At 46.3% G+C, this 25,798-nt stretch overlaps 1 protein-coding gene across 2 annotated transcripts in view; it reads left to right on the top strand.

Annotated features, from left to right (window-relative positions):
* KIRREL1 (kirre like nephrin family adhesion molecule 1) overlaps positions 1–25,798 on the top strand; it is a 289,028-nt gene that overhangs the window by 220,187 nt on the left and 43,043 nt on the right. For both annotated transcript variants that reach the window (XM_077464164.1, XM_077464163.1), the window contains exons 4-7: positions 3,436–3,596; positions 6,556–6,706; positions 19,198–19,303; positions 22,592–22,740. In XM_077464164.1, coding sequence (XP_077320290.1) covers positions 3,436–3,596; positions 6,556–6,706; positions 19,198–19,303; positions 22,592–22,740 — 567 coding nt within the window. The remainder of the gene's footprint in view (positions 1–3,435; positions 3,597–6,555; positions 6,707–19,197; positions 19,304–22,591; positions 22,741–25,798) is intronic.

The raw sequence follows: 25,798 nt of genomic DNA, 5'->3' as shown, positions 1-25,798 counted from the left end.
TTACCCGCTCCCAACGACGGCTCCTCCGCCGCACTGCCCTCCTAATAGATGCCACTAATGTGCCTGGTGATCCCGGCCGCATACTAAGAGGTCTATGGAGGGCCAAGGACTATGGAATAAGCAGACCCTCCAAAAAAAGTATTTTTTTAAATATATACACAGTATATATTTATTAAAAAAAAATATACTAAAAACATTAAAAAGGATAATACTACACATTAGACATGTGCACTGCCGAAAAATTCATTCGTTTTCAATTTCGTTTCATTCGTTTTTGTTTTGTTTTTTGTTTGTTTTTTGCGTCATTTGTTATGATCGTAATTCATAAAATTAGTAAATTTGAAAATTCAAAAATTCGTAAATCCGAAAATTCAAAAATTCGTAAATCTGAAATTTCGAAAATTTGTAAATTTGAAAATTCAAAAATTCGTAAATCCGAAAATTCGTAAATTCGGAAATTAGCAAATTCGAAAATTTGAAAATTCGTAAATTAGCAAATTAGGAAATATGAAGAAAAAAAAATCAGAAAATTCGAAAGAATAACTAACTAACTAATAATAAATAACTATTCAATTATAGGTATTGGAATTTCCTTTCAAATTTGGCTGTTAGTGAACATAACGAATACAAATTTATCTGAAGTTACGAATCATCCAAAATAACAAATGCCGCATCTAAACAAATGGAATGAATTAATAATAAATAATAATAATATATATATATATATATATATATATATATATATATATATATATATATATATATATATATATATATATATATATATATATATATATATATATAAAATAATAAAAAAAAATATTATTATTATTATTATTATTGTTATTTATTATATTAATTTGTTACATTCTATTCATTTAGATACGACATTCTTTATTTCGGATAATTCGTAACTTTGGATAAATTCGCATTCATTATGTTCACTGAGTTGCGTATTATCAGAAATAATGAATGTCGCTTTTAAGCAAATGGAACAGAACGAATTAATAATAATAATAAAAAGTTTTTATTATTATTGTTATTTATTATTATTATTATTAATTTGTTATGTTCTATTTATTTAGATACGGCATTCATTATTTATGATAATTCGTAACTTCAAAATTTGTATTTGCTACGTTCACAACTGGATTGGCCATGGAGAGCCTAGCAGATTGAGGGCCGAAACACAGTTGTGGCACTTTTGTGAATCAGGAAAATACACCAATATGGGCACTAGATGGCGGTGATGATCATAGTAAATAATTATCATCAGCTCCATCTAGTGGCCATAATGGGGTATTTTCCTCATTCACTTTTTTCTGTAGGTATATGTATGTCGCAATACCAGGTCTTGTTCACACAAGTGGTAAAAACGGGCGATTCGGTCTAGTTTTTACTGCCCCTCGATTAGCCCTGGAAAGCCTAAACCCTAAAGGGACATACGTATACAGATTTAGGAATAAAACACACAGTTGTGGTACCATTGTGAATCAGAAAAATACTGCAATAGGGCTACTAGATGGTGCCGATGATCATAGTAAATAAGTATCATCAGTTCCATCTAGTGGCCATAATGGGCTATTTTTCCGAATTCACTCTATTCTGTAGGTATACGTATGTCGCAATACAAGGTCTCTTTCACATTGGGTCTTAGGGTCTTTCATATAGGGTCTAAAATACTCAGTTACTGCATTGTGAATCAGGAAAATACTGCAATATGGCCACTAGATGGAGCCAACGATCATAGTAAAAAATACTCAGTTACACAGTACTGCAATATGGCCACTAGATGGAGCCAACGATCATAGTAAAAAATACTCAGTTACACAGTACTGCAATACGGCCACTAGATGGAGCCAACGATCATAGTAAAAAATACTCCATTACAAAATACTGAAATATTATTATTATTATTATTATACAGGATTTATATAGTGCCCACAGTTTAAGCAGCACTTTAAATTAGGGCAGACGGTACAATTACAATACAATTCACTACAGGGGGATCAGAGAGCCCTGCTCATTAGAGCTTACTATTTAGGAATATAGCCACTAGATGGCGCCAAGATCATAGTAAAAAATACTTGGTTACAAAATACTGCAATATGGCCACTAGATGGAGCCAATAATCATAGTAAAAAATACTCAGTTATAAAATACTGCAATATGGCCACTAGATGAAGCCAACGATCATAGTAAAAAATACTCAGTTACAAAATATTGCAATATAGCCACTAGATGGAGTAATATTTACTACATTAGGGCAGACAGTAAAATTACAATACAATTCAAACGGGGGGGATCAGAGAGCCCTGCTCGTTAGAGCTTACAATCTAGAAATATGGCTAGTAGATGGAGCCAACGATCATAGTAAAAAATACTCAGTTATAAAATACTGCCATATGGCCACTAGATGGAGCCAACGATCATAGTAAAAAATACTCCATTACAAAATACTGTAATATTATTATTACTATTATTATACAGGATTTATATCGCGCCCACAGTTTATGCAGCGCTTTACAACATTAAGGCAGACAGTACAATTACAATACAATTCAATACGGGGGGAGGGATCAGAGAGCCCTGGTCGTTAGAGCTTACAATCTAGGAATATGGCCAGTAGATGGAGCCAACGATAATAGTAAAAAATACTAAGTTATAAAATACTGCAATATGGCCAGTAGATGGCGCCAACGATCATAGTAAAAAATATTCAGTTACAAAATACTGCAGTATGGCCACTAGATGGGGTCAACGATCATAGTAAAAAATATTCAGTTACAAAATACTGCAATATGGCCACTAGATGGAGCCAACGATCATAGTAAGAAAATACTACAATACCTACAATACACAGTTACAAAATACTGCAATATGGCCACTAGATGAAGCCAACGATCATAGTAATTAATACTCAGTTACAAAATACTGCAATATGGCCACTAGATGGAGCCAAAAATAATAGTAAAAAATATTCAGTTACAAAATACTGCAATATGGCCACTAGATGGAGCCAACGATCATAGTATCATCAGCGCCATCTAGTGGCCATAATGTGGCTAATTTCCAGACTCCCTTTATTCTGTATGTATAAGTATATCACAATATCATAGCACACGTTAAGGCCTCATGCACATGGGCACATGAGAGAGCCGACCACGGCTGTATGTGGGTTTACTTTGCTATTTGTGAAAACCCGTGCATGCGTAACATGGTGCGCGCCCCCGAATGCAGACTGGCTGTGCGCCCCTACGCATGCGCTGTTTTTTTGCAAGTAGCAGAATCAACCTGCGTACAGCCCCATCCAGCCGCACATGTGTAAACGTACCAGAGCAAGGACGCCGGGGTATAAATTGGCCTTGCGGAGTCTCTACTCTAACACTATAACGATGTGATAGATGTGTAATCCTCTCTTCTTTCCATCCCCAGTTCCCCCGGAGGATCCGGTCATAGAGTCCGGCTCGGACACCCTACTCCTGAGAGCCGGGATCCCCTACAACTTGACCTGCCGAGCCGAAAAAGCCAAGCCGGCGGCCACCATCGAGTGGCTCAGAGATGGAGCCTCGCAGGAAGGAGCCGTCACCAGTACGGTGAGTAGCCCCGGGGCCCGCCCCCCCGCAGATCTCAGCCTGTGATCTACTCTCTGCCTTTCTTTGTTCTTCCTCTTGAAATCCGGCCTTCCAGGTTGTGGCTGAGGCCCCCCCCCGGGCGTGCCACGCCGGCCCCCGGTGAAACGACGGAGAGTTTTGATCTTTCTCTCCGCCGCTCTCGACATGAAAGGCCTTTGTGGAAGTGCCTGCCTTTTCATTCTGCCACCCAGACACATCTGAGGTGACCAGAGCCTCTTTGCTGAACCTTATAACAGCGACTGCATTATTCCTGGAGAAGAAAACCTTGGACGCGGCTCTTTGTAGCAGATCTGAGGCGGGAGCGACGCTGCTCGCCCATCCTGCTCATACTAATGCATTCTGTACGTCCATAGCGTGAATGTTTCCATGCTATTTTGCTGGGGACATATTAAAGTGTGCCCCCCCCTGGGTGAGAATAAACTGCTTTCTAATAAATGACCTCTGTCATCGGGATTCTGTCTGATCAAAAGGTGCTTAAATAAAAGAGTATTAGAAGGGCTGAAATGTTCAGCTTTCCTGGAGAAAGTGCTGCACCGTGATACCTTCAAGTGTTAGGAGTGCCTACAAACTTCGGTTTGACTTGAAATCCATTTAAAGTCTTTATTTGTTAGGAACAACCAATACAACCAACACGTTTCGAAGGGGGGGGGGGGGGGGGGCCTTCTTCTTCAATGATTTGCTATGCAGTCAAGATTAAATAATACAGGAAGACTAAATTGAGGGTGGATTGAGGCTAGTGTGTTCTAAAAGCAGTACTGGTCATATAACCAAACAGATAGGCAACCTCGGCACTCCAGTTGAGGTGAAGCAACAAATCTCATCATGCCTCTGCCTGTGGTAGACAAGCCTGTGGCCGTCAGAATCTGGCAACGCCTCATGGGGTTTGTAGTTTCACCACAGCTGGAGTGCCATGGTTGCCCACCCCTGGGTGATGATCTGTACCCTCGCTCCTAAAAAATTCTGAGTGCCAGCTGTATGTCTTTGGGCATGATGGTGACCCTCTTGGCATGTATGGCTCCAGTAGAGTCATGGCAGCGGAGCTCTGGAAATTGCAGGTCAGTCTTGAGGTCCTTGGCCATCTCCCTGACAAGTCACTAGAAGGGCGGCTTTCGATTTAATGGATTTCTCGTAGCACCTTGGAGAGCCACCATGGTGGGCCTGTAGTGGTGCAGTTTCTTAACTTTGCCAGGGACCAGGGTGACTTTGCTGGCCAGCTGTTTTGGAGAGCTTTTCCACCAGTGGACTTGTGGGTAGTTTGCATGGTTCTTGCCATAGCATAGCATGTCCTCTCTCTGCAAATCCTGCATGCCCAGCTGTATGTATTTGGGCATGGTGGTGACCCTCTTGGCATTTATGGCACAGAGCCTGGTGTCCTCAAGAAGTCCTACAGGATAAGCCCCTGAAGCCTCCTGCAGAGACATGGAAGCGCAGGTTAAAGTCCTGGGCGATCTCCCTGACAAGTCACCAGAAGGGCAGCTTTTGAATAAGCAGTTTGTTGGATTTCTGGTAGCATAGTACCTCTTGGGGAGCCATCGTGTTGGGCCTGTAGCACTGAGGCTTCTAGACTCCACCAGAAGCCAGGGCGCCCTTGAGGATAGCTTTGTTGGCCAACTGCTTGCTGGAAGCTTTCCCACCGGTGGACTTGTGAACAGTCTGCTTGATTCTTGCTATAGATCAGACTTTCTCAACCTTTTGAACAAAGAGGAACCCTTGAAAGAGCTTTCCAGCCACAAGGAACCCCCGCTAAAAATTGCTATATCTACATCTCATGATACATTAGTGTGATGGTCAGTGGGAAGAATGGTCCTTACACTTGTGGTCATTGGGAAGAATTACCTTCCTTACATATAGCTAAAAATATTAATGGTGTCAGTGGGAACTTATCTGAAAGGCAGGAGTTGGTCATTTCTCAAGGAACCCCTAACAACCTCTGAAGGGACCCTTGGGTTCAATTAAACCCTGGTTGAGAAACCCTGATCTATGCCCTCTCTCCGTGAATCCTGCGTGCGATCTGTATGTCTTTGGACATCATGGTGACCCTCTTGGCATGTACAGCACAGAAATTGATGTCCTCCATGAGTCCTACAAGATAAGTCCCTGAGACCTCCTGCAGAGCCATGGCAGTGGAGCTCTGGAAGTGCAGGTTGGTCTTAGAGTCTGGGGCAATCTCCTTGGAAAGGCAGTTTTCAAAAGAGCAGTGTGGTGGATTTCTGGTAGCACCTTGGAGAGCCACCATGCTGGGCCTGAAGGCATCATCACTTTGCCGGTGGCCGGGGCGCTCTTGCAGGTAGCACTGGTGGCCATCTGCTTGCAGGAAGCTTTCCCATGGTGGACTTGTGAGAAGTCTGCTTGGTTCTTGCCGTAGCTCAGCCATTCTCAATCTTTCCAACACAGAGGAACGCTTGAAATAACTTCCCAGTCTCAGGGAACCCAATGCTAAAAATGACAATCTCTACAACTCATGGTACATTAGTATGATGGGTCGGTGGGAAGAATGGTCCTTACACTTGTGGTCATAGAAGGAATTACCTTCTTACAGAGCGCTAAAAAGGTCAATGGTGTTAGTGGGAACTCATCTGAGAGGCATACATTTCTCATTGCTCAAGGTACCCCTTGCAACCTCTGAAGGGTCCCTAGAGTTCCATGGAATCCTGGTTGAGAAACCCCATTGGTGATTCAGAGACGAAAGAATCGAATGCCTACCCCTGCACTAGAACCTGTGGTCCTGCTAAAGAGGAGGACTGGACTTTACACTGCCTGATGCTTCCCTTTAGGTGGGATCTGGTGCCTAGGTCTTGACCCATGTGACCAGCACCAAGAGGAGCACACAAAAGAAGATAGGGGCCCCTTATGATTTAAGCAGGCACAGGACCTATTTTTAGAAAGTTCTTTCTTTCTTATCATGAATCTTGTTTTGCAGATGGTGTTGGCGGATGGAAAACTTGAAACCACCGTGAGCTACCTGTTGATAGTCCCTACGGATCAAGACATTGGCCGAATGTTCACGTGTAGGACATCGAACTACGCTATTCCGACCGGCAAGGAGACCACAGTCAAGCTGGACGTCCATCGTAAGCCATATTGCCAATGATACTTCCTGTTTTATACTGTCTTTTGTTTATACAAAGAGAAGATAACCCGGGCCTTTAACCACTTGCTTACTGGGCACTTAAACCCCCCTCAGTCCCAGACCAATTTTCAGCTTTCAGCGCTGATGCACTTTGAGTGACAATTGCGCGGGCATACAACACTGTACCCAAATGAAATTTTTATCATTTTTTTCCCACAAATAGAGCTTTCTTTTGGTGGTATTTAGTTACAGCTCGGAGTTTTATTTTTTGCTAAACAAACAAAAAAAGATGCAAAAAAAAAAAAAAAAAAATCATGTTTTAATAGTTTGTTATAAAATTTTGCAAACGGGTCATTTTTCTCCTTCATTGAAGTGCGCTGATTAGGCGGCACTGATAGGCTGCATTGGTGGGCACTGATGGGCTGCATTGGTGGGCACTGATGGGCTGCATTGGTGGGCACTGATGGGCTGCACTGGTGGGCACTGATAGGCATAGTTAAGGCGGCACTAATAGGCACAGATAAGGCGGCACCGATGGGCACAGATAAGGCGGCACTGATGGGCAAAGATGGGCACAGATAAGATGGCACGGATGGGTGGCACGGATAAGTGGCACGGATGGGTGGCACGGATGGGCACTGATAGGTACCACAGATAGATGGGACTGATGGCAGATAGATGGGACTGATGGGCACTGATAGGTGGCACTGATAGGTGGCTCTGATAGGTGGCACTGCTGGGCACTGATGGGCGGCACTGCTGGGCACTGATGGGCGGCACTGCTGGGCACTGATGGGCGGCACTGGGGTGCAGCACCTTTGAGGCAGATTGGGTGGCACTGTGGGTGGCACTGTGGGGTGGCACTGTGGGTGGCACTGTGGGTGGCACTGTGGGCACTATGGGCACTGGCAGGGGGCACTGACGGGGGGCACTTACTTTTTCTTTTATTTTACTTCAGGATGGCACTGCGGGAGGCAGGTGGGCACAGGCAGGTGGCAGGTGGTCCCTTGTATTGATGGCCGTGATCGGGACTGATGTCCCGATCACGGCCGCCGGTGATCGGCTTTTTTTTTCTCTCCTCGCGCTGTCAGCGCGAGGAGGAATAATAGCCGATTACCGGCTCCGTTCTATCACATGATCAGCTGTCATTGGCTGACAGCTGATCACGTGATAAGGGGTCGGGATCGACCCCTTACACGGATCGGTGATCAGGCGAGTCTCACGGACTCGCCGATCACAGAGCGCGCCGCGCGCGCCCCTCAGGGGGCGCGCAGGCCGCTCGTAACCAGGACGACGTCAATAGACGTAGTCCTGAAAATGTAGGTCCGCGCTAATGCCGTCATTTGGCAATAGCGCGGATCTGAAGTGGTTAAAGAATGAATCCAAATTCAGTGAAAAGCCCTAAATAGATAAATGAGGAACCATTGCCTCAGTCTCCTCTTCCCCAGTGATCACTCAGACTGTGAGCCAAATACTTGCTATATACACACCACTATCTAGTGGTGGAAAGGGGATATGCACATCCTATATACTTGCTATATAATCATCGCCATCTAGTGGTGAAAACGTGATATGCATATGCCATATACTTGCTATATACACATCACTATCTAGTGGTGAAAAGGTGATATGCACATCCCATAAACTTGCTATATACACAGCACCATCTAGTGGTGAAAAGGAGATAAGCACATCCTATATACTTGCTATATACACAGCACCATCTAGTGGTGAAAAGGTGATATGCATAACCCATATACTTGCTATATACACATCGCCTTCTAGTGGTGAAAAGGAGATATGCACAACCCATATACTTGCTATATACACAGCACAATCTAGTGGTGAAAAGGGGATATGCACATCCCATATACTTGCTATATACACAGCGCCATCTAATGGTGAAAAGGGGATATGCACATCCCATATACTTGCTATATACACATCGCCACCTAGTGGTGAAAAGGTGATATGCACATCCCATATACTTGCACGTCGCCATCTAGTGGTGGAAAGGGGATAATCACAGCGCATATACTTGCTATATACATTACAAATTGCCATCAAGTGGTGGAAAAGGGGCTTTGCCTAGGCTGAGATGATGTCATCAATCTGTTGCAGGCAGGCGGAACCATTTTCTACTCTCCACCAGGGATCAGTCACTCAGACTGTACATTGTAACTTTGTAGCGCGGTGAGAGGCTCCAGCAGGGGCTTATCTTTGCCAGAAATTTGTGAGCACAGCTAAGAACTACAAAGGTTTATGTCATTTCTGGGGGGGGGGCATCTCAGTCCAGGAAGTAGATGATTACCCTAGATCCATGATGGCTAACCTTGGCACCCCAGATGTTTTAGAACTACATTTCCCATGATGCTCCACTACCCTGCAGAATGCATTAGCATCATGGGAAATGTAGTTCCAAAACATCTGGGGTGCCAAGGTTCGCCATCACTGCCCTAGATGATGCCTGAAAAATATGGTACCGGCATTCTGGGGAGAAAACTGTTAAGGGGAGTTCTGTGATCTCTGTGAAAGGTAATAAATACCTTGATGTGTGACACCAATGCATTACTTAACACGCATTGCGCTGAACATGATAAAATTGATCTGATGCGAGCTCCGCTGTAATCTTGGTGATCTGACAGATCCGTATCTGATTGTACGTGGCCAGCTGAGCCATTATTTACATCTTGCTTTGATAAACACTTTTAAACAATTCTCGTAATGGCTCCCCCAGTGATGTCATGGCATTTGCATTCATCAGATACTCTTCGGCGTAAGCTCCATTGTAATAATTGAAAGAGATAATGGACGGTGCGGAGGGTTTCCGCCATCACCATTATTCTGCTTGATTAAGGAAGCAAAGTAGATTCGTTAAGTCATAGTGAGGAAAAGGGGGGGGGGGGGGTTGGCGCATCTTATCTTAATGCGATAGCAGGAAAGTGCTGACTGTCTGATAGCGGAGCCAGCAATAATTCTCCCAGGGAGCGGGCCAAGCTGGCTGGCCTCCTATACTCCATTGCTGTGTTCATCGATTGCCACTGGACGGCCAGATGTGTCACCGAATGTCAATAGGTGGTCAGGTGACAGGGTGATTGGGACTATGGCTTCACCACGATTCCTGCAAATAGATGGTTGCATGCTGGGATACATTGTGCCATGGCAGATGGAAAGCCGCAGGATGCCTGTAACGGAACCCAGACATACGATACATTCGCCTTAAAGGGATACACCCAAATTTAGGATGTAACTTCAAACACGATCACATTTCTGAACTCCACACCCTGACATTGACCCCTTCTTACTCAGTCGTGGGGGGACTGCTCCCTGGAGTGTCCTGTTCCTTTAATTTAGCACCCATCCGCCCATTCCCAATGGGAATACTACAAGTCCCATCCGCCACCGGGGCAGAAGGACTGACAGAGCACGCCGGCAGTAGTCCATTGATATCTTCTCCTGCCCCATAACAGAAGGTCCATACCTCTGTACAGACCTGAGCCTGGGTGGTGTTGCTTCAATTTTAGCTCCCATCCATCACATTCCCAATTGGAATACTACAAGTCCCATCCACCACGGCAGCAGAAGGACTCGCAGAGCACGCTGGCAATAGTCCATCGTGGACTTCTCCTGTCCCATAACAGGACCTGGGCCTGGTTGGTGTTCCCTTAATTTAGCGCCCTTAGCCCATTCCCAATGGGAATACTACAAGTCCCTTCTGCCACCGTGGCAGAAGGACTCACAGAGCATGCCAGCAGTAGTCCATCACTGACTTCTCCTGCCACATAACAGAAGGTCCATACCTCTGTACAGACCTGGGCCTGGTTGGTGTTTCTTTAATTTAGCTCCCATTCCGAATGGGGATACTACAAGTCCCATCCTCTACCGTGGCAGAAGGACTGACAGAGCATGCCAGCAGTAGTCCATTGATATCTTCTCCTGCCCCATAACAGAAGGTCCATACCTCTGTACAGACTTGGGCCTGGTTGGTGTTCCTTCAATTTAGCTCCCATCTGCCCATACCCAGTGGGAATACTACAAGTCCCATCTTCCACCACGTCAGAAGGACTCAGAGAGCACGCCAGCAGTAGTCCATCGCTGACTTCTCCAGCCCCATAACAGAAGGTCCATAACACTGTACAGACCTGGGCCTGGGTGGTGTTCCTTCAATTTTAGCTCCCATCCGCCCATTCCCAATGGGAATACTACAAGTCCCATCCGCCACCACAGCAGAAGGACTCATAGAGCATGCCGTTAGTAGTCCATCACTGAATTCTCCAGCCCCATAACAGAAGGCCCATACCTCTGTACAGACTTGGGCCTGGGTGGTGTTCCTATAATTTATTGCCCATTCCCAATGGGAATATTACAAGTCCCATCCGCCACCGGGGCAGAAGGACTCACAGAACACCTTACCAACGCGTTTCACAACTGTAAGGCTACTTTCAGACCTATGTGTGTCAGTAAGGTGCATAGACATGTGTGGTTCGTTTAGTTCTGAATTGAATTCTGAAGACTTTTTCGTTATTCGGATGCATTCGAATCGCAGTAGTAATGAACTTAAACTAATCCAAAAATGAAGAGATAGAATAGAAAGCTTATAGCCGTCTTTTTCGAAATTCTAATTTTGAAAAGAAAAGAATAACAAGAAAACAGTAAAACAGAACAGAATAGAATAGAAAGTAAAAGAATAGCATAGAGAAGAAAATAAAGAAATATAGTAGAAAATATAAGAATGCAATAGAATAGAAAAGAAAATAGAACAAAAAAGAATAGAATATAATGAATGTAACAGTCTTACGAAATTTGAATTTTGAATAGAATAAAGAAAAAGAATAGACACGACATAGAGTAGAACAGAATTAAACAGAATAGACTGGAGTAAAACAGAACAGAAACAGTAGAGAAGAATTGAATAGAAAATAAAGAGATAGTATAGAACAGATCAGAATAATTAGTCATCTTTTGAAATTTGAATTTTGAAAAGAATAGAGTAAAACAGAGCAGAAACAGTAGAACAGAATTGAATAGAAAATAAAGAGATAGTATAGAATAGATCTGAATAATTATAGTCGTCTTTCGAAATTGGAATTTTGAAAAAAATAGAATAGAAAAGAACAGAGTTAAATAATAGAATAGAAAATAAAATAATATAAAAAAATAGACTATTCTATCAAATAGAATATAAAAAAGAAAATATAAAGCAATAGAATAGAATAGAATAGAATGTAACCATCTTCTGAAATTTTAATTTTGAATAGAATAAATAAAAATAAGAGAATAGCGTAAAATAGAACAGAAACAGTAAAACAGAACAGAATACAAAGCAAAGAGATAGAATAGAAAAATTATAGCCTTCTTTCGACATTTTTTGAAACGAATAGCATAAAATAGAAAAGAATAGAGTAAAACAGAACAGAATAGAGCATAAACTAAAAGAATAGAATAGCAAAGAAAGCAATATAATAGAAAAAAATAAGAATGGAAAAGAATAGAAAGGAAAATGATAGAACAGAAAAAAATAGAATAGAATGTAACCATCTTCTGAAATTTGAATTTTCGAATAGAATAAAGAAAAAGTATAGAATAGTAAAGAGTAAACCAGAACAGAAACAGTAGAACAGTATAGAAAAAAAAGAGATAGAATAAAATAGAAAGATGATAGCCGTCTTTAGAAAATTCATATTTTGAAAAGAAAAGAATAGAATAGAAAGGATAAAGTAAAATGGAATAGAATAGAACATAAAAGAATAGAATAGAGAAGAACATAAAGAAATATAGTGGAAAATATAAGAATGGAATAGAAAAGAAAATAAGAGAACAAAAAAAAGAATAGACTAGAATTGAATGAATGTAACCGTCTTACGAAATTTGAATTTTAGAAAAGAGTAAAGTAAAACAGAACAGAGTAGAAAATAAAATAGAATAGAAAATAAAAGAATAGAATCAAATTGGATAGAATTAATCATCTTCCGAAATTCTAATTTTGAATAGAATAGAACCAGCTGTTCTTCACGATCGATTCGGTATTTGCAATTCTAAACGAATACTTTTGAATACATTAGAAAAATCCGGTCAAAAACAAATAAACAAAACTAACTTTTGTAGCAAATACAACAAAAAGAAATTTAGTAACTTAAATAATCGATCGGAAACGAAAATTGCGAGCGTTTTTGGACACGCAGAAAAAACGGTCGCTACACTTTATCAGACGCGCGGTGACGCCATTGATGATGTCACCGGGCATCTTTAAACGCGCTCCAAATTGCATGATATGTGTTTAGGAATGCATAGGCTGCTCTAAACGCAACGCGCGGGGATAAAGCGGGAACACGCGGGAACGCGCGGCGACGCTCCACAGGCCTTACGGGGAAAAAGATCGACTTCTACTATTCGCAAACATGATTTTTGTCTTATTTATTTTTTTATATGTCCCCAGTCGGCCGTCAGCGTTGTTTGTCTTGATGTGCTGTCAGCCTGTCTCTGGCGGTCTCGTGGGCCTGTCTCTGTGCTGTCAGCGGCGCGCCGCTCTATTTGTACGGTGGCGCGACTTAAAAGACAATTTAGTTAATAGCATTTACCTAACCCAGGCTGATTTTTTTTTTGTTTCATGCGTGGAGCCCCGACAATGCCGGCTGAATGCAGATGAGGCCGGGAAGACAATCCGCCTCTTTGATGGTGATTTATGAGGTCCCCCCCCCCCCGCTATTTATTACTGACGGATCGGAGCCGGCCTCTCCTGAGCTCCTCTGTAGATTTACACCGGCGGATCTCTCTCTACGCCCCGGCGTACGTGACGGGAGCGCGTCCTTCCTTACACCGGATCAGCAAGATCTTCATTTCTCACACAGCCTGAGCTCCTAAATCAAACGGCGGCGAAAGTCTGAGGGCTTCATACTGGGAGCGCCTTTTGTGGTTTTTGTATAGGAAGGAGAAACGCGTCGGGTTCTTAAAGAGGACCTGTCCTCATAAGCCGGTTTGATGTGTTGAAAGCCTATTCACACCTTGCAGCATGTGGGATGACTTGCGTGCGTAGATGTGAATGGGCCCCCTATACACGTGCAGTTGTGCACTGCCGAAAAATGTGTCTGTTTTAATTTTTATTTCATTTGTGTTTTTTTTTGTCTGGTCATTAATTATTTACGATTCGTAAATTCCAATATTCGTAAATTTGGAAATTCGCAAAAATTTGTAAATTCGTAAATTTGAAGTGTGGAAATTCGTAAATTTTAAAATCCTGAAATTTGGAACTTTTGTAAATTGGGGGGAGTAGGGGGGAGGGGTCAATAGCGGCAGGCATAGGCAAAACATATGTAATGGTAGCCAAAATAATGTCGGAGATTGGGGTGCGCCTCTGCGCATTGACAAGTGGTGCAAAATATGGGGCTAAGAGTTGGGATGGAGGAAATGTACCGAGATTCTTGCGAACCTAAAGCCCATCCAGTAAGGAGCCAGTAACTGGAGTGTGAAGCCGGAAACTGAAGTATGAAGCCGGAAGCCTGGAGTGTGTAGCCATCAACTGGAGTGTGTAGCCGGCAGCTGGAGTGTGTAGCCGGAAGCTGGAGTGTGTAGCCGGAAGCTGGAGTGTGTAGCCGGAAGCTGGAGTGTGTAGCCGGAAGCTGGATTGTGTAGCCGGAAGCTGGATTGTGTAGCCGGAAGCTGGAGTGTGTAGCTGGCAACTGGAGTGTGTAGCCGGCAACTGGAGTGTGTGTAGCCGGCAACTGGAGTGTGTGTAGCCGGCAACTGGAGTGTGTGTAGCCGGCAACTGGGGAGTGTGTATCCGGCAACTGGGGAGTGTGTATCCGGCAACTGGGGAGTGTGTATCCGGCAACTGGGGAGTGTGTATCCGGCAACTGGGGAGTGTGTATCCGGCAACTGGGGAGTGTGTATCCGGCAACTGGGGTGTGTATCCGGCAACTGGAGTGTGTATCCGGAAACTGGAGTGTGTATCCGGCAACTGGGGAGTGTGTATCCGGCAACTGGGGAGTGTGTATCCGGCAACTGGAGTGTGTATCCGGAAACTGGAGTGTGTATCCGGAAACTGGAGTGTGTATCCGGAAACTGGAGTGTGTATCCGGAAACTGGAGTGTGTATCCGGAAACTGGAGTGTGTAGCCGGAAACTGGAGTGTGTAGCCGGAAACTGGAGTGTGTAGCCGGAAACTGGAGTGTGTAGCCGGAAACTGGAGTGTGTAGCCGGCAACTGGAGTGAGAATCCGGCAACTGGAGTCAGAATCCGGCAACTGGAGTGAGAATCCGATAAATGCAGTGTGAAGCTGGGAACTGGAGTGTGAAGCTGGGAACTGGAGTGTGAAGCTGGGAACTGGGGAGTGTGTATCCGGCAACTGAAGTGTGTAGCCGGAAACTGGAGTGAGAATCCGGAAACTGGAGTGAGAATCCGGCAACTGGAGTGAGAATCCGGCAACTGGAGTGAGAATCCGGCAACTGGAGTGAGAACCCGGCAACTGGAGTGAGAATCCGATAAATGCAGTGTGAAGCTGGGAACTGGAGTGTGAAGCTGGGAACTGGGGAGTGTGAAGCTGGGAACTGGGGAGTGTGAAGCTGGGAACTGGAGTGTGAAGCTGGGAACTGGGGAGTGTGAAGCTGGGAACTGGGGAGTGTGAAGCTGGGAACTGGGGAGTGTGTATCCGGCAACTGGGGAGTGTGTATCCGGCAACTGGGGAGTGTGTATCCGGCAACTGGGGAGTGTGTATCCGGCAACTGGGGTGTGTATCCGGCAACTGGAGTGTGTATCCGGCAACTGGAGTGTGTATCCGGCAACTGGAGTGTGTATCCGGAAACTGGAGTGTGTAGCCGGAAACTGGAGTGTGTAGCCGGAAACTGGAGTGTGTAGCCGGAAACTGGAGTGTGTAGCCGGAAACTGGAGTGTGTAGCCGGAAACTGGAGTGTGTAGCCGGAAACTGGAGTGTGTAGCCGGAAACTGGAGTGTGTAGCCGGAAACTGGAGTGTGTAGCCGGCAACTGGAGTCAGAATCCGGCAACTGGAGTCAGAATCCGATAAATGCAGTGTGAAGCTGGGAACTGGAGTGTGAAGCTGGGAACTGGAGTGTGAAGCTGGGAACTGGGGAGTTTGTATCCGGCAACTGAAGTGTGTAGCCGGAAACTGGAGTGAGAATCCGGAAACTGGAGTGAGAATCCGGCAACTGGAGTGAGAATCCGGCAACTGGAGTGAGAATCCGGCAACTGGAGTGAGAACCCGGCAACTGGAGTGAGAATCCGATAAATGCAGTGTGAAGCTGGGAACTGGAGTGTGAAGCTGGGAACTGGGGAGTGTGAAGCTGGGAACTGGGGAGTGTGAAGCTGGGAACTGGAGTGTGAAGCTGGGAACTGGGGAGTGTGAAGCTGGGAACTGGGGAGTGTGAAGCTGGGAACTGGGGAGTGTGTATCCGGCAACTGGGGAGTGTGTATCCGGCAACTGGGGAGTGTGTATCCGGCAACTGGGGAGTGTGTATCCGGCAACTGGGGTGTGTATCCGGCAACTGGAGTGTGTATCCGGCAACTGGAGTGTGTATCCGGCAACTGGAGTGTGTATCCGGAAACTGGAGTGTGTAGCCGGAAACTGGAGTGTGTAGCCGGAAACTGGAGTGTGTAGCCGGAAACTGGAGTGTGTAGCCGGAAACTGGAGTGTGTAGCCGGAAACTGGAGTGTGTAGCCGGAAACTGGAGTGTGTAGCCGGCAACTGGAGTCAGAATCCGGCAACTGGAGTCAGAATCCGATAAATGCAGTGTGAAGCTGGGAACTGGAGTGTGAAGCTGGGAACTGGAGTGTGAAGCTGGGAACTGGGGAGTGTGTATCCGGCAACTGAAGTGTGTAGCCGGAAACTGGAGTGAGAATCCGGAAACTGGAGTGAGAATCCGGCAACTGGAGTGAGAATCCGGCAACTGGAGTGAGAATCCGGCAACTGGAGTGAGAATCCGGCAACTGGAGTGAGAATCCGGCAACTGGAGTGAGAACACGGCAACTGGAGTGAGAACACGGCAACTGGAGTGAGAATCCGATAAATGCAGTGTGAAGCTGGGAACTGGAGTGTGAAGCTGGGAACTGGGGAGTGTGAAGCTGGGAACTGGAGTGTGAAGCTGGGAACTGGGGAGTGTGAAGCTGGGAACTGGGGAGTGTGAAGCTGGGAACTGGGGAGTGTGTATCCGGCAACTGGGAAGTGTGTATCCGGCAACTGGGGAGTGTGTATCCGGCAACTGGGGAGTGTGTATCCGGCAACTGGGGTGTGTATCCGGCAACTGGAGTGTGTATCCGGAAACTGGAGTGTGTATCCGGAAACTGGAGTGTGTAGCCGGAAACTGGAGTGTGTAGCCGGAAACTGGAGTGTGTAGCCGGAAACTGGAGTGTGTAGCCGGAAACTGGAGTGTGTAGCCGGAAACTGGAGTGTGTAGCCGGAAACTGGAGTGTGTAGCCGGAAACTGGAGTGTGTAGCCGGAAACTGGAGTGTGTAGCCGGAAACTGGAGTGTGTAGCCGGAAACTGGAGTGTGTAGCCGGAAACTGGAGTGTGTAGCCGGAAACTGGAGTGTGTAGCCGGCAACTGGAGTGAGAATCCGGCAACTGGAGTCAGAATCCGGCAACTGGAGTGAGAATCCGATAAATGCAGTGTGAAGCTGGGAACTGGAGTGTGAAGCTGGGAACTGGAGTGTGAAGCTGGGAACTGGGGAGTGTGTATCCGGCAACTGAAGTGTGTAGCCGGAAACTGGAGTGAGAATCCGGAAACTGGAGTGAGAATCCGGCAACTGGAGTGAGAATCCGGCAACTGGAGTGAGAATCCGGCAACTGGAGTGAGAACACGGCAACTGGAGTGAGAACACGGCAACTGGAGTGAGAACACGGCAACTGGAGTGAGAACACGGCAACTGGAGTGAGAATCCGATAAATGCAGTGTGAAGCTGGGAACTGGAGTGTGAAGCTGGGAACTGGGGAGTGTGAAGCTGGGAACTGGGGAGTGTGAAGCTGGGAACTGGAGTGTGAAGCTGGGAACTGGGGAGTGTGAAGCTGGGAACTGGGGAGTGTGAAGCTGGGAACTGGGGAGTGTGAAGCTGGGAACTGGGGAGTGTGTATCCGGCAACTGGGGAGTGTGTATCCGGCAACTGGGGAGTGTGTATCCGGAAACTGGAGTGTGTATCCGGAAACTGGAGTGTGTATCCGGAAACTGGAGTGTGTATCCGGAAACTGGAGTGTGTATCCGGAAACTGGAGTGTGTAGCCGGAAACTGGAGTGTGTAGCCGGCAACTGGAGTGTGTAGCCGGCAACTGGAGTGTGTAGCCGGCAACTGGAGTGTGTAGCCGGCAACTGGAGTGTGTAGCCGGCAACTGGAGTGAGAATCCGGCAACTGGAGTCAGAATCCGGCAACTGGAGTGAGAATCCGATAAATGCAGTGTGAAGCTGGGAACTGGAGTGTGAAGCTGGGAACTGGAGTGTGAAGCTGGGAACTGGAGTGTGAAGCTGGGAACTGGAGTGTGAAGCTGGGAACTGGAGTGTGAAGCTGGGAACTGGAGTGTGAAGCTGGGAACTGAGGAGTGTGAAGCTGGGAACTGAGGAGTGTGAAGCTGGGAACTGGGGAGTGTGTAGCCGGCAACTGGAGTGTGTAGAGTGAGAATCCGATAAATGGAGTGTGAAGCCGGCAACTGGAGTGAGAAGCCGATAAATGGAGTGTGAATCCGACAACTGGAGTCTGAAGCCAGCATTGCCAGGTGAGATCAGGCAAGTTCCTAGGTATGCACATACATAGGTTAGCTATTGTTTTAAATGGCGCTCGTTCCATTGGGGACGCACCTGTAAACAGTAGAAATAAGAGGTGAGGGGGGCAGGTCTCGAGTCGGATAAGAGGGGCAGCAGAGAGCCAAGGCATGTGGTCATGTGACCCTTCGGAGGATCAGGGCTCCAACTGGTTGCAGAGGTCACGTGACCAAGTGCCTAGGCCATAGACGAGCCTGAAGCAGTGTTCCCTTTAAGAAAGGTAAGACATCCAGCCCATTATGTTGGCCCCACAAATAGGGGTATGTTTATAAAAAAAATATTGGCATTGCTGTTCGTCCATCGAAACATCATGCTAATTCGTTCTGGGGCAAAAACAACAGTTCTGAGGCTATATTCTCTATAGATTGAATGTGCGAATATTGAAGATACCTCATTACAACCACTAGATGGCGCCTCACTAGCATAAGAAGTAAGTATGCTCCTCTAGTGGCCATAATGCTATAATTGTCCCCATTCACACATTCGATCTGCAGGGAATTTATCCCGAGAACATTCGATCTTTTTGCCTGATTCACACAGAAAGAATTAAGGACAGGAAGTGTATTACTGGCAGGATCATTGGGTGACAATAAAGAAGAAAAAAGCCTTAAAAAAAACTAGTGCAGCCGCCGCACCTTGCAAACTTTAAAACATGACATTTTGGTGAGGTTTATGTACACTTTATGGTCACCTTGGGATCCTTGTGTAATGATTTTCTCTCTCTCTCTCCCTAACAGATCCGCCAACGGTCACCCTATCTATCCAACCGCAAACCGTGCTGGAGGGAGAAAGGGTCCGCTTTACCTGTATGGCCACCGCCAATCCCACCATTAAAGGATACAGGTTAGTATACCAGCCAAATGACTTTCATAGGGAACACAGTTATACACAGGCGGCCAAAAAGCATGCAGGCGTTGCTGGGCTCCTTGGTGAATCCTCTATTAACTTTTTTTATTTATTTATTTATTTTTTATTTCGTATGCATAAGCAAAAAACTTGTATACCGTTTAATGCCAACGTGCATCCCGATGGGCATTGCCACGCTTGATAAGGCTCGCGGCCTTGCATTTATTTCAATGACAAACACATCGTGAAAAAATAAAAATAAAAATCAGTTTCAAAGTTGGGAATAAGCCCCATTTTATACTTTTTTGTTCGTAAAAAGTTATGGGGGTGAACGGTTTCTGAAAATGCTGGTTACCTGGCTCTCATGCAGGAGACCACTCACTGCTGCTGTCTCTCCTTGTGCAGGGCGACTGGTCTGGTCTCCGCCCCCCTCCTGTAGTTCTCTACAGTGGGTGGGGCCTGCTGGGTCCCTCCCACAACTCTTCTCTCTCTCTTTGTGCAGGGCAACTAGGCTGGTCTCTGCCCCCTCCTGTAGTTCTCTATAGTGAGTGGAGACCACTCACTGCTGCTCTCTCCTTGTGCAGGGTGACTGGTCTGGTCTCCGCCCCCTCCTGTAGTTCTCTATAGTGGGTGGAGACCACTCACTGCTGCTCTTTCTCCTTGTGCAGGGCGACTGGTCTAATCTCCGCCCCCTCCTGTAGTTCTCTATAGTGAGTGGAGACCACTCACTGCTGCTCTCTCCTTGTGCAGGGCGACTGGTCTGGTCTCCGCCCCCTCCTGTAGTTCTCTATAGTGAGTGGAGACCACTCACTGCTGCTCTCTCCTTGTGCAGGGTGACTGGTCTAATCTCCGCCCCCTCCTGTAGTTCTCTATAGTGGGTGGAGACCACTCACTGCTGCTCTTTCTCCTTGTGCAGGGCGACTGGTCTAATCTCCGCCCCCTCCTGTAGTTCTCTATAGTGGGTGGAGACCACTCACTGCTGCTCTTTCTCCTTGTGCAGGGCGACTGGTCTAATCTCCGCCCCCTCCTGTAGTTCTCTATAGTGAGTGGAGACCACTCACTGCTGCTCTTTCTCCTTGTGCAGGGCGACTGGTCTAATCTCCGCCCCCTCCTGTAGTTCTCTATAGTGAGTGGGGACCACTCACTGCTGCTCTCTCTCCTTGTGCAGGGCGACTGGTCTGGTCTCCGCCTCATCCTGTAGTTCTCTATAGTGGGTGGAGCCTGCAGGGCCCCTCCCACAGCCCTGCCCTCTCTCTCCTTGTGCAGGGCGACTGGTCTAATCTCCGCCCCCTCCTGTAGTTCTCTATAGTGAGTGGAGACCACTCACTGCTGCTCTCTCTCCTTGTGCAGGGCAACTGGTCTGGTCTCCGCCTCCTCCTGTAGTTCTCTACAGTGGGTGGAGCCTGCTAGGTCCATCCTACAGCCCTGCCCTCTGTCCTTGTTCCGGGGCGACTGGTCTGGTCTCCGCTCCCCTCCTGTAGTTCTCTATAGTGGGTGGAGGGCCTGTTGGGCCCCTCCCACAGCTCTGCACAGGCTATGTAGGGCATTGTGATGATGTCACCGCTACTTTTACAAGGTAATATCTCGTGTTGCAGAGGCATTCGTGGCACTCAAAGAGGATTTATATCCTTTGTGGCTATTGAGGAATAGATTTTGTACCCGGAGTTCAGCTTTAAAGGCCTTCAAAGCTCAGAAAAAAAAAAAAAAATCAATCTCACTTTTCCCGTTACGATCGCTCGTCGGCGGATTTACAAGTGTAACAGTGGCAGGCCTGGGCTGTCCATTAAACACCTTATCTGAGGAATTTAATGCCTTTTTATTTTACGATCCTGTTTACTGCCAACTGCTTCTGTTTTACAATCATGCATATTTAAACCAAACGGGTGTATTAATGTTTTATTTATCGCTGCCTTCAAGAGCGCCTAGTTATCCGCCGCGTGTTTGTGTAGTGCGGGCTTCGAGTAGGAGACGGGCTCGGCGGTGGAGGGGGGGAGGGAGAGACGTCCTACGGGGATATTGGCGCGCCGCGCGATAGGACGGCGCCGCTCTTAACTCCGACGGCAGGAAGATGCGATAAAGCATTCAGGGCCCATTCAGGCTTGTCTGCTCCTGTGCGTTGCGCCGCATTAGGGCTGCAGTGACGCAACGCGCTTCAACGCGCGACGCAAAGTGCCTTTAACGCGACGCACAGGAACAGATTGATGCAGCGTACCGCAGCGCACTGTAGCGCGTTAGGCTGCGTATAGGCCATACAGGTTTGACGGCACATGCGCGCACCCCTCCGCGCGATCCCGCGCATCAAATTTAGGGTGAGTTATTAATTTCGATGCGAGTCCCTGACCCTTTTTTTGAAAAAGCCACATCCCGAACCGCACGCTACGGTTTGGCGTGCACATTAGTGGATGTGTGGCAGTGCCTTGGGCCCCCGTTCACAGCTGACGCGTTGCATTTTTTAGCTCTTTTTTTTAGCACGCTTTTATAGGGCGGTTTTTGAGCGGCGCCATTCATCCCCAACCACCGCCCCAAAAATGCGCTAAAGAAGCTCATGTACTAAATATGGCAATTATGAGCCAAGCACATTCTGCGACTGGCGTTTTTACGCATTTTTCCAGCGTTTTTGTTGTTTTTGGGTGCCATTAAAAAGTAATGGCACCGCAAGCTTGTGGTGCGATTTTAGTGTGTTTTTCCACGCGTTTGCAGAAATGCGTGCAGAATTGTACATGTTTCTGCTACTCCCAGATGTGAATGGGGCCTAACAATTATTGGTGCCGCCCGTGGCTACAAAAGGTCAGTGCGTTTCGTGTCGGGAAAGCATGCAAATTTGCATGCAGCTGTAAAGTCTGAACCTAGCTTTACCGAGCATTGTGGAGAGCCTCATGTGCATTGGAGCTGTGTTATCTTACAGCGCTGCGCTACCCTTCAAAATGAAGGGCAGCGGAACGTGACAATGTACATATCGTGCATTGACATGCATTGACGTGCACACCCTATAGCAGCAAAGGTGCGTTTCAGGCCTCTTTGCTGACTTGAATAATCCCTGTAATCTGTCAGATATGTGCATTTCCTATGATCATCGGCTCCATCTAGTGGCCGTAAAGCAGTATTTTCCTAAATGCAGTATTTCACAAAAATACTGCATTATGGCCACTAGATGGAGCTGGTGATCGTAGGAAATACACATATTAGGCACATTATGGGGACTTTTCTTGACAGCTTATAAATAGGGCCCTAAGTGTGCCACTAAAGGATTCCACTTATTCTAATTATTGTCTTTTTTTTTTATAGGTGGGCCAAGGGAGGTGTGATCATCGAGGGAGCCAAGGAAAGCACATACGAGGCACAAGTGGATTTTACTTTTTTCACAGAGCCCGTCTCCTGCGAAGTACACAACGAAGTTGGGAGTACCAATGTCAGCACGTTGGTGGATGTACAGTGTAAGTTTTCTGTATACTGTACTTGGCGAAAGAACTGAAATCCAATGAATGAAAGGGGTGGGGCCAGGGGCAGTCAGGCTGGGAAGGGGCGTAGCAGTCATTCTGTGAAGGGGCGGGCCAGGGGCAGTCAGTCTGGGAAGGGGCAGTCAGGCTGGGAAGGGGCGTACCAGTCAGTCTGTGAAGGGGCGGGCCAGGGGCAATCAGGCTGGGAAGGGGCGGGCCAGGGACAGTCAGGCTGGGAAGGGGCGGGCCAGTGATAGTCAGGCTGGGAAGGGGCGTGCCAGAGATAGTCAGGCTGGGAAGGGGTGGGCCAGAGGCAGTCAGCCTAAGAAGAGGTGGGCCTGGGATAGGCAGGCTGGGCAGGGGCAGGCAAGGGACAGTCAGGCTAGGAAAGGGTGGGTCAGGGGCAGTCAGTTTGGGAAGGAGAGTGCCAGGGGCAGTCAGGCTGGATAGGAGCTGCCCAAAGGCAGTCAACCTGGAAAGGGGCAGGCCAGGGGCAGTCAGGCTAGGAAGGGAAGGGCCAGGGACAGTCAGGCTGGGAAGGGGCACGCCAGGGTCAGTCAGTCTGGGAAGGGGTGGGCCAGGGTCAGTCAGTCTGGGAAGGGGCAGGCCAGAGACAGGCTGGGAAGGGGTGGGCCAGGGGCAGTCAGGCTAGAAAGGGGCAGGCCAGAGACAGTCTGGGAAGGGGTGGGCCAGGGGCAGTCAGGCTGGATGGGGGCTGCCCAGGCTCAGAGACAGTCAACCTGGAAAGGGGCGGGCCAGGGGCAGTCAGGCTAGGAAGGTGTGGGCCGGGGCAGTCAGTCTGGGAAGAGGCAGGTCATGCTGGGAAGGGTCAGGCCACGGACATTCAGGCTGGGCAGGGACGGGCCACAGACAGTCAGGCTGGGCAGGGGTGGGCCAGGCATAGTTAGGCTGGGCAGGGGTGGGCCAGGGATATTCAGGCTGGGCAGGGGTGGGCCAGGGATATTCAGGCTGGGAAAGGGTGGGCCAGGGACAGTCAGAATGGAGGTGGAAAGGGCTAGACGATGCTGGGCGCCCTGCAGCTTCTAATTCACATTGTGAGAAGCTCACAGTGTGCAGTGAAATCAGAATAAGCAATACAATGGATATACAGGCATTTGCATTTAAGGGATTTTATAGTCTGTGCCACCTTTTCTTGCTTGGAAAAAAAAAGGTCTAAATAGACTTAATGGGGTCATGCATTGGGACATGACAGGGGTGACAAGACGAGGGGAGGAAAATGAAATGTGATGGTGATTGATGAGGGGGGACCTCTGTAATGGAGGAGTATTCACATCATTAGAAAAAAAATTAAATGAAAAAAATACCAGGAGTGAAGAATACGTGTCAGGAAAGACACAGCGAGCGCGCTGTAATTCCACGTCTTGCAGCTTATTCTACATCAATCAGCCAGCGAGCCCCACTCTACACCAAGCCTGCCAGAACAATCCCCACATCACAGCCAGCACAGCCTCATTAGCATGACAATAATTATGCGGCAGAGTGGAAGGAGAGGAATTGTTTCACTTTATTTGTTGCTGAGGAAAGAAGAATGGCTTCCTTACGTGCCGCCAACATCGTTCCTTTTCTGTCATGTGATCAGCGGTATGTCTTTAGAACGGCGGCTATATACTCCATTCAGGCAATGCTATAGCTGATCACATGTGATATATATATCTATTGATATATATATATCAATACATATATCTATTCATATATATATATATGTGTATATAATTTAGATATATATATATATAGATATATATCCATATATATATATATATATATATATATGTATATATATATGTATATATATATATATATATATATATATATGTATATATATATATATATATATATATATATGTATATATATATGTATATATATATATATGTATATATATATATATATATATATATGTATATATATATGTATATATATATGTATATATATATATATGTATATATATATATATATATATATATATATATATATGTATGTATATATATATATATATATATATATATATATATATATATATATATATATGTATATATATATATGTATATATATATATATGTATATATATATATATATATGTATATATATATATATATATGTATATATATATATATATATGTATATATATATATATATATATATGTATATATATATATATATATATATATATATATATATAATAAAAAATATTTGATATACTGTGTATGTGTGTATATATATATATATATACATATACAGTATCTCACAAAAGTGAGTACACCCCTCACATTTTAGTAAATATTTTCTTCTATCTTTTCATGTGACAACACTGAAGAAATGACACTTGTCTACAATGTAAAGTAGTGAGTGTACAGCTTGTATAACAGTGTAAATTTGCCGTCCCCTCAAAACAACTCAACACATTAATGTCTAAGCCGCTGGCAACAAAAGTGAGTACACCCCTAAGTGAAAATGTCCAAATTGGGCCCAATTAGCCATTTTCCCTCCCCTGGTGTCATGTGACACGTTAGGCCGCGTACACACGGGCGGACTGTTCGCCCAACCTTGTCCGCTGAACAGTGTTTGGGCGGACAGTCCGCCCGTGTGTGGGCTTTCAGCGGACAGTTTCAGCGGACAGTTGGACGGACAAAGTCTTTCGGAAATTCCGAAAAACTGTCCGCTGAAACTGTGTTTGAGCGAACAGTCCGCCCGTGTGTGGGCCTGTCCGCTGTACTTTCGAAATGAGCGGACTGTTCCCGCTCGGAAAGTCCGCCCATTTTGAGCGCGTGTACAGGTAGGCGGGGCCCGCGAAGGAGACGTCGCGGGCTCCGCCGCCTGGAATGGGCTTAAAGGGGAACCCCAACGCCGAAAAAAATCGGCGTGGGGGTTCCCCCAAAGTCCACACCAGACCCTTGTCCGAGCACGCTACCTGGCCGGCCAGGAAAGGGGGGCGAGCGAGCGCGCCTCCCCTCCTGAGCCGTACCAGGCCGCGTGCCCTCAACATGGGGGGTGCCTTGGGGAAGGGGGGGCCGCGCGGCCCCCCCACCCCAAAGCACC

The sequence above is a fragment of the Lithobates pipiens genome, unplaced genomic scaffold (assembly GCF_037356315.1).
Source record: "Lithobates pipiens isolate NorthernLeopardFrog02 unplaced genomic scaffold, aLitPip1_a1.2 Scaffold_30, whole genome shotgun sequence".
Taxonomy (NCBI): Eukaryota; Metazoa; Chordata; class Amphibia; order Anura; family Ranidae; genus Lithobates; species Lithobates pipiens.
This window is presented reverse-complemented; position numbering and strand designations above follow the sequence as displayed.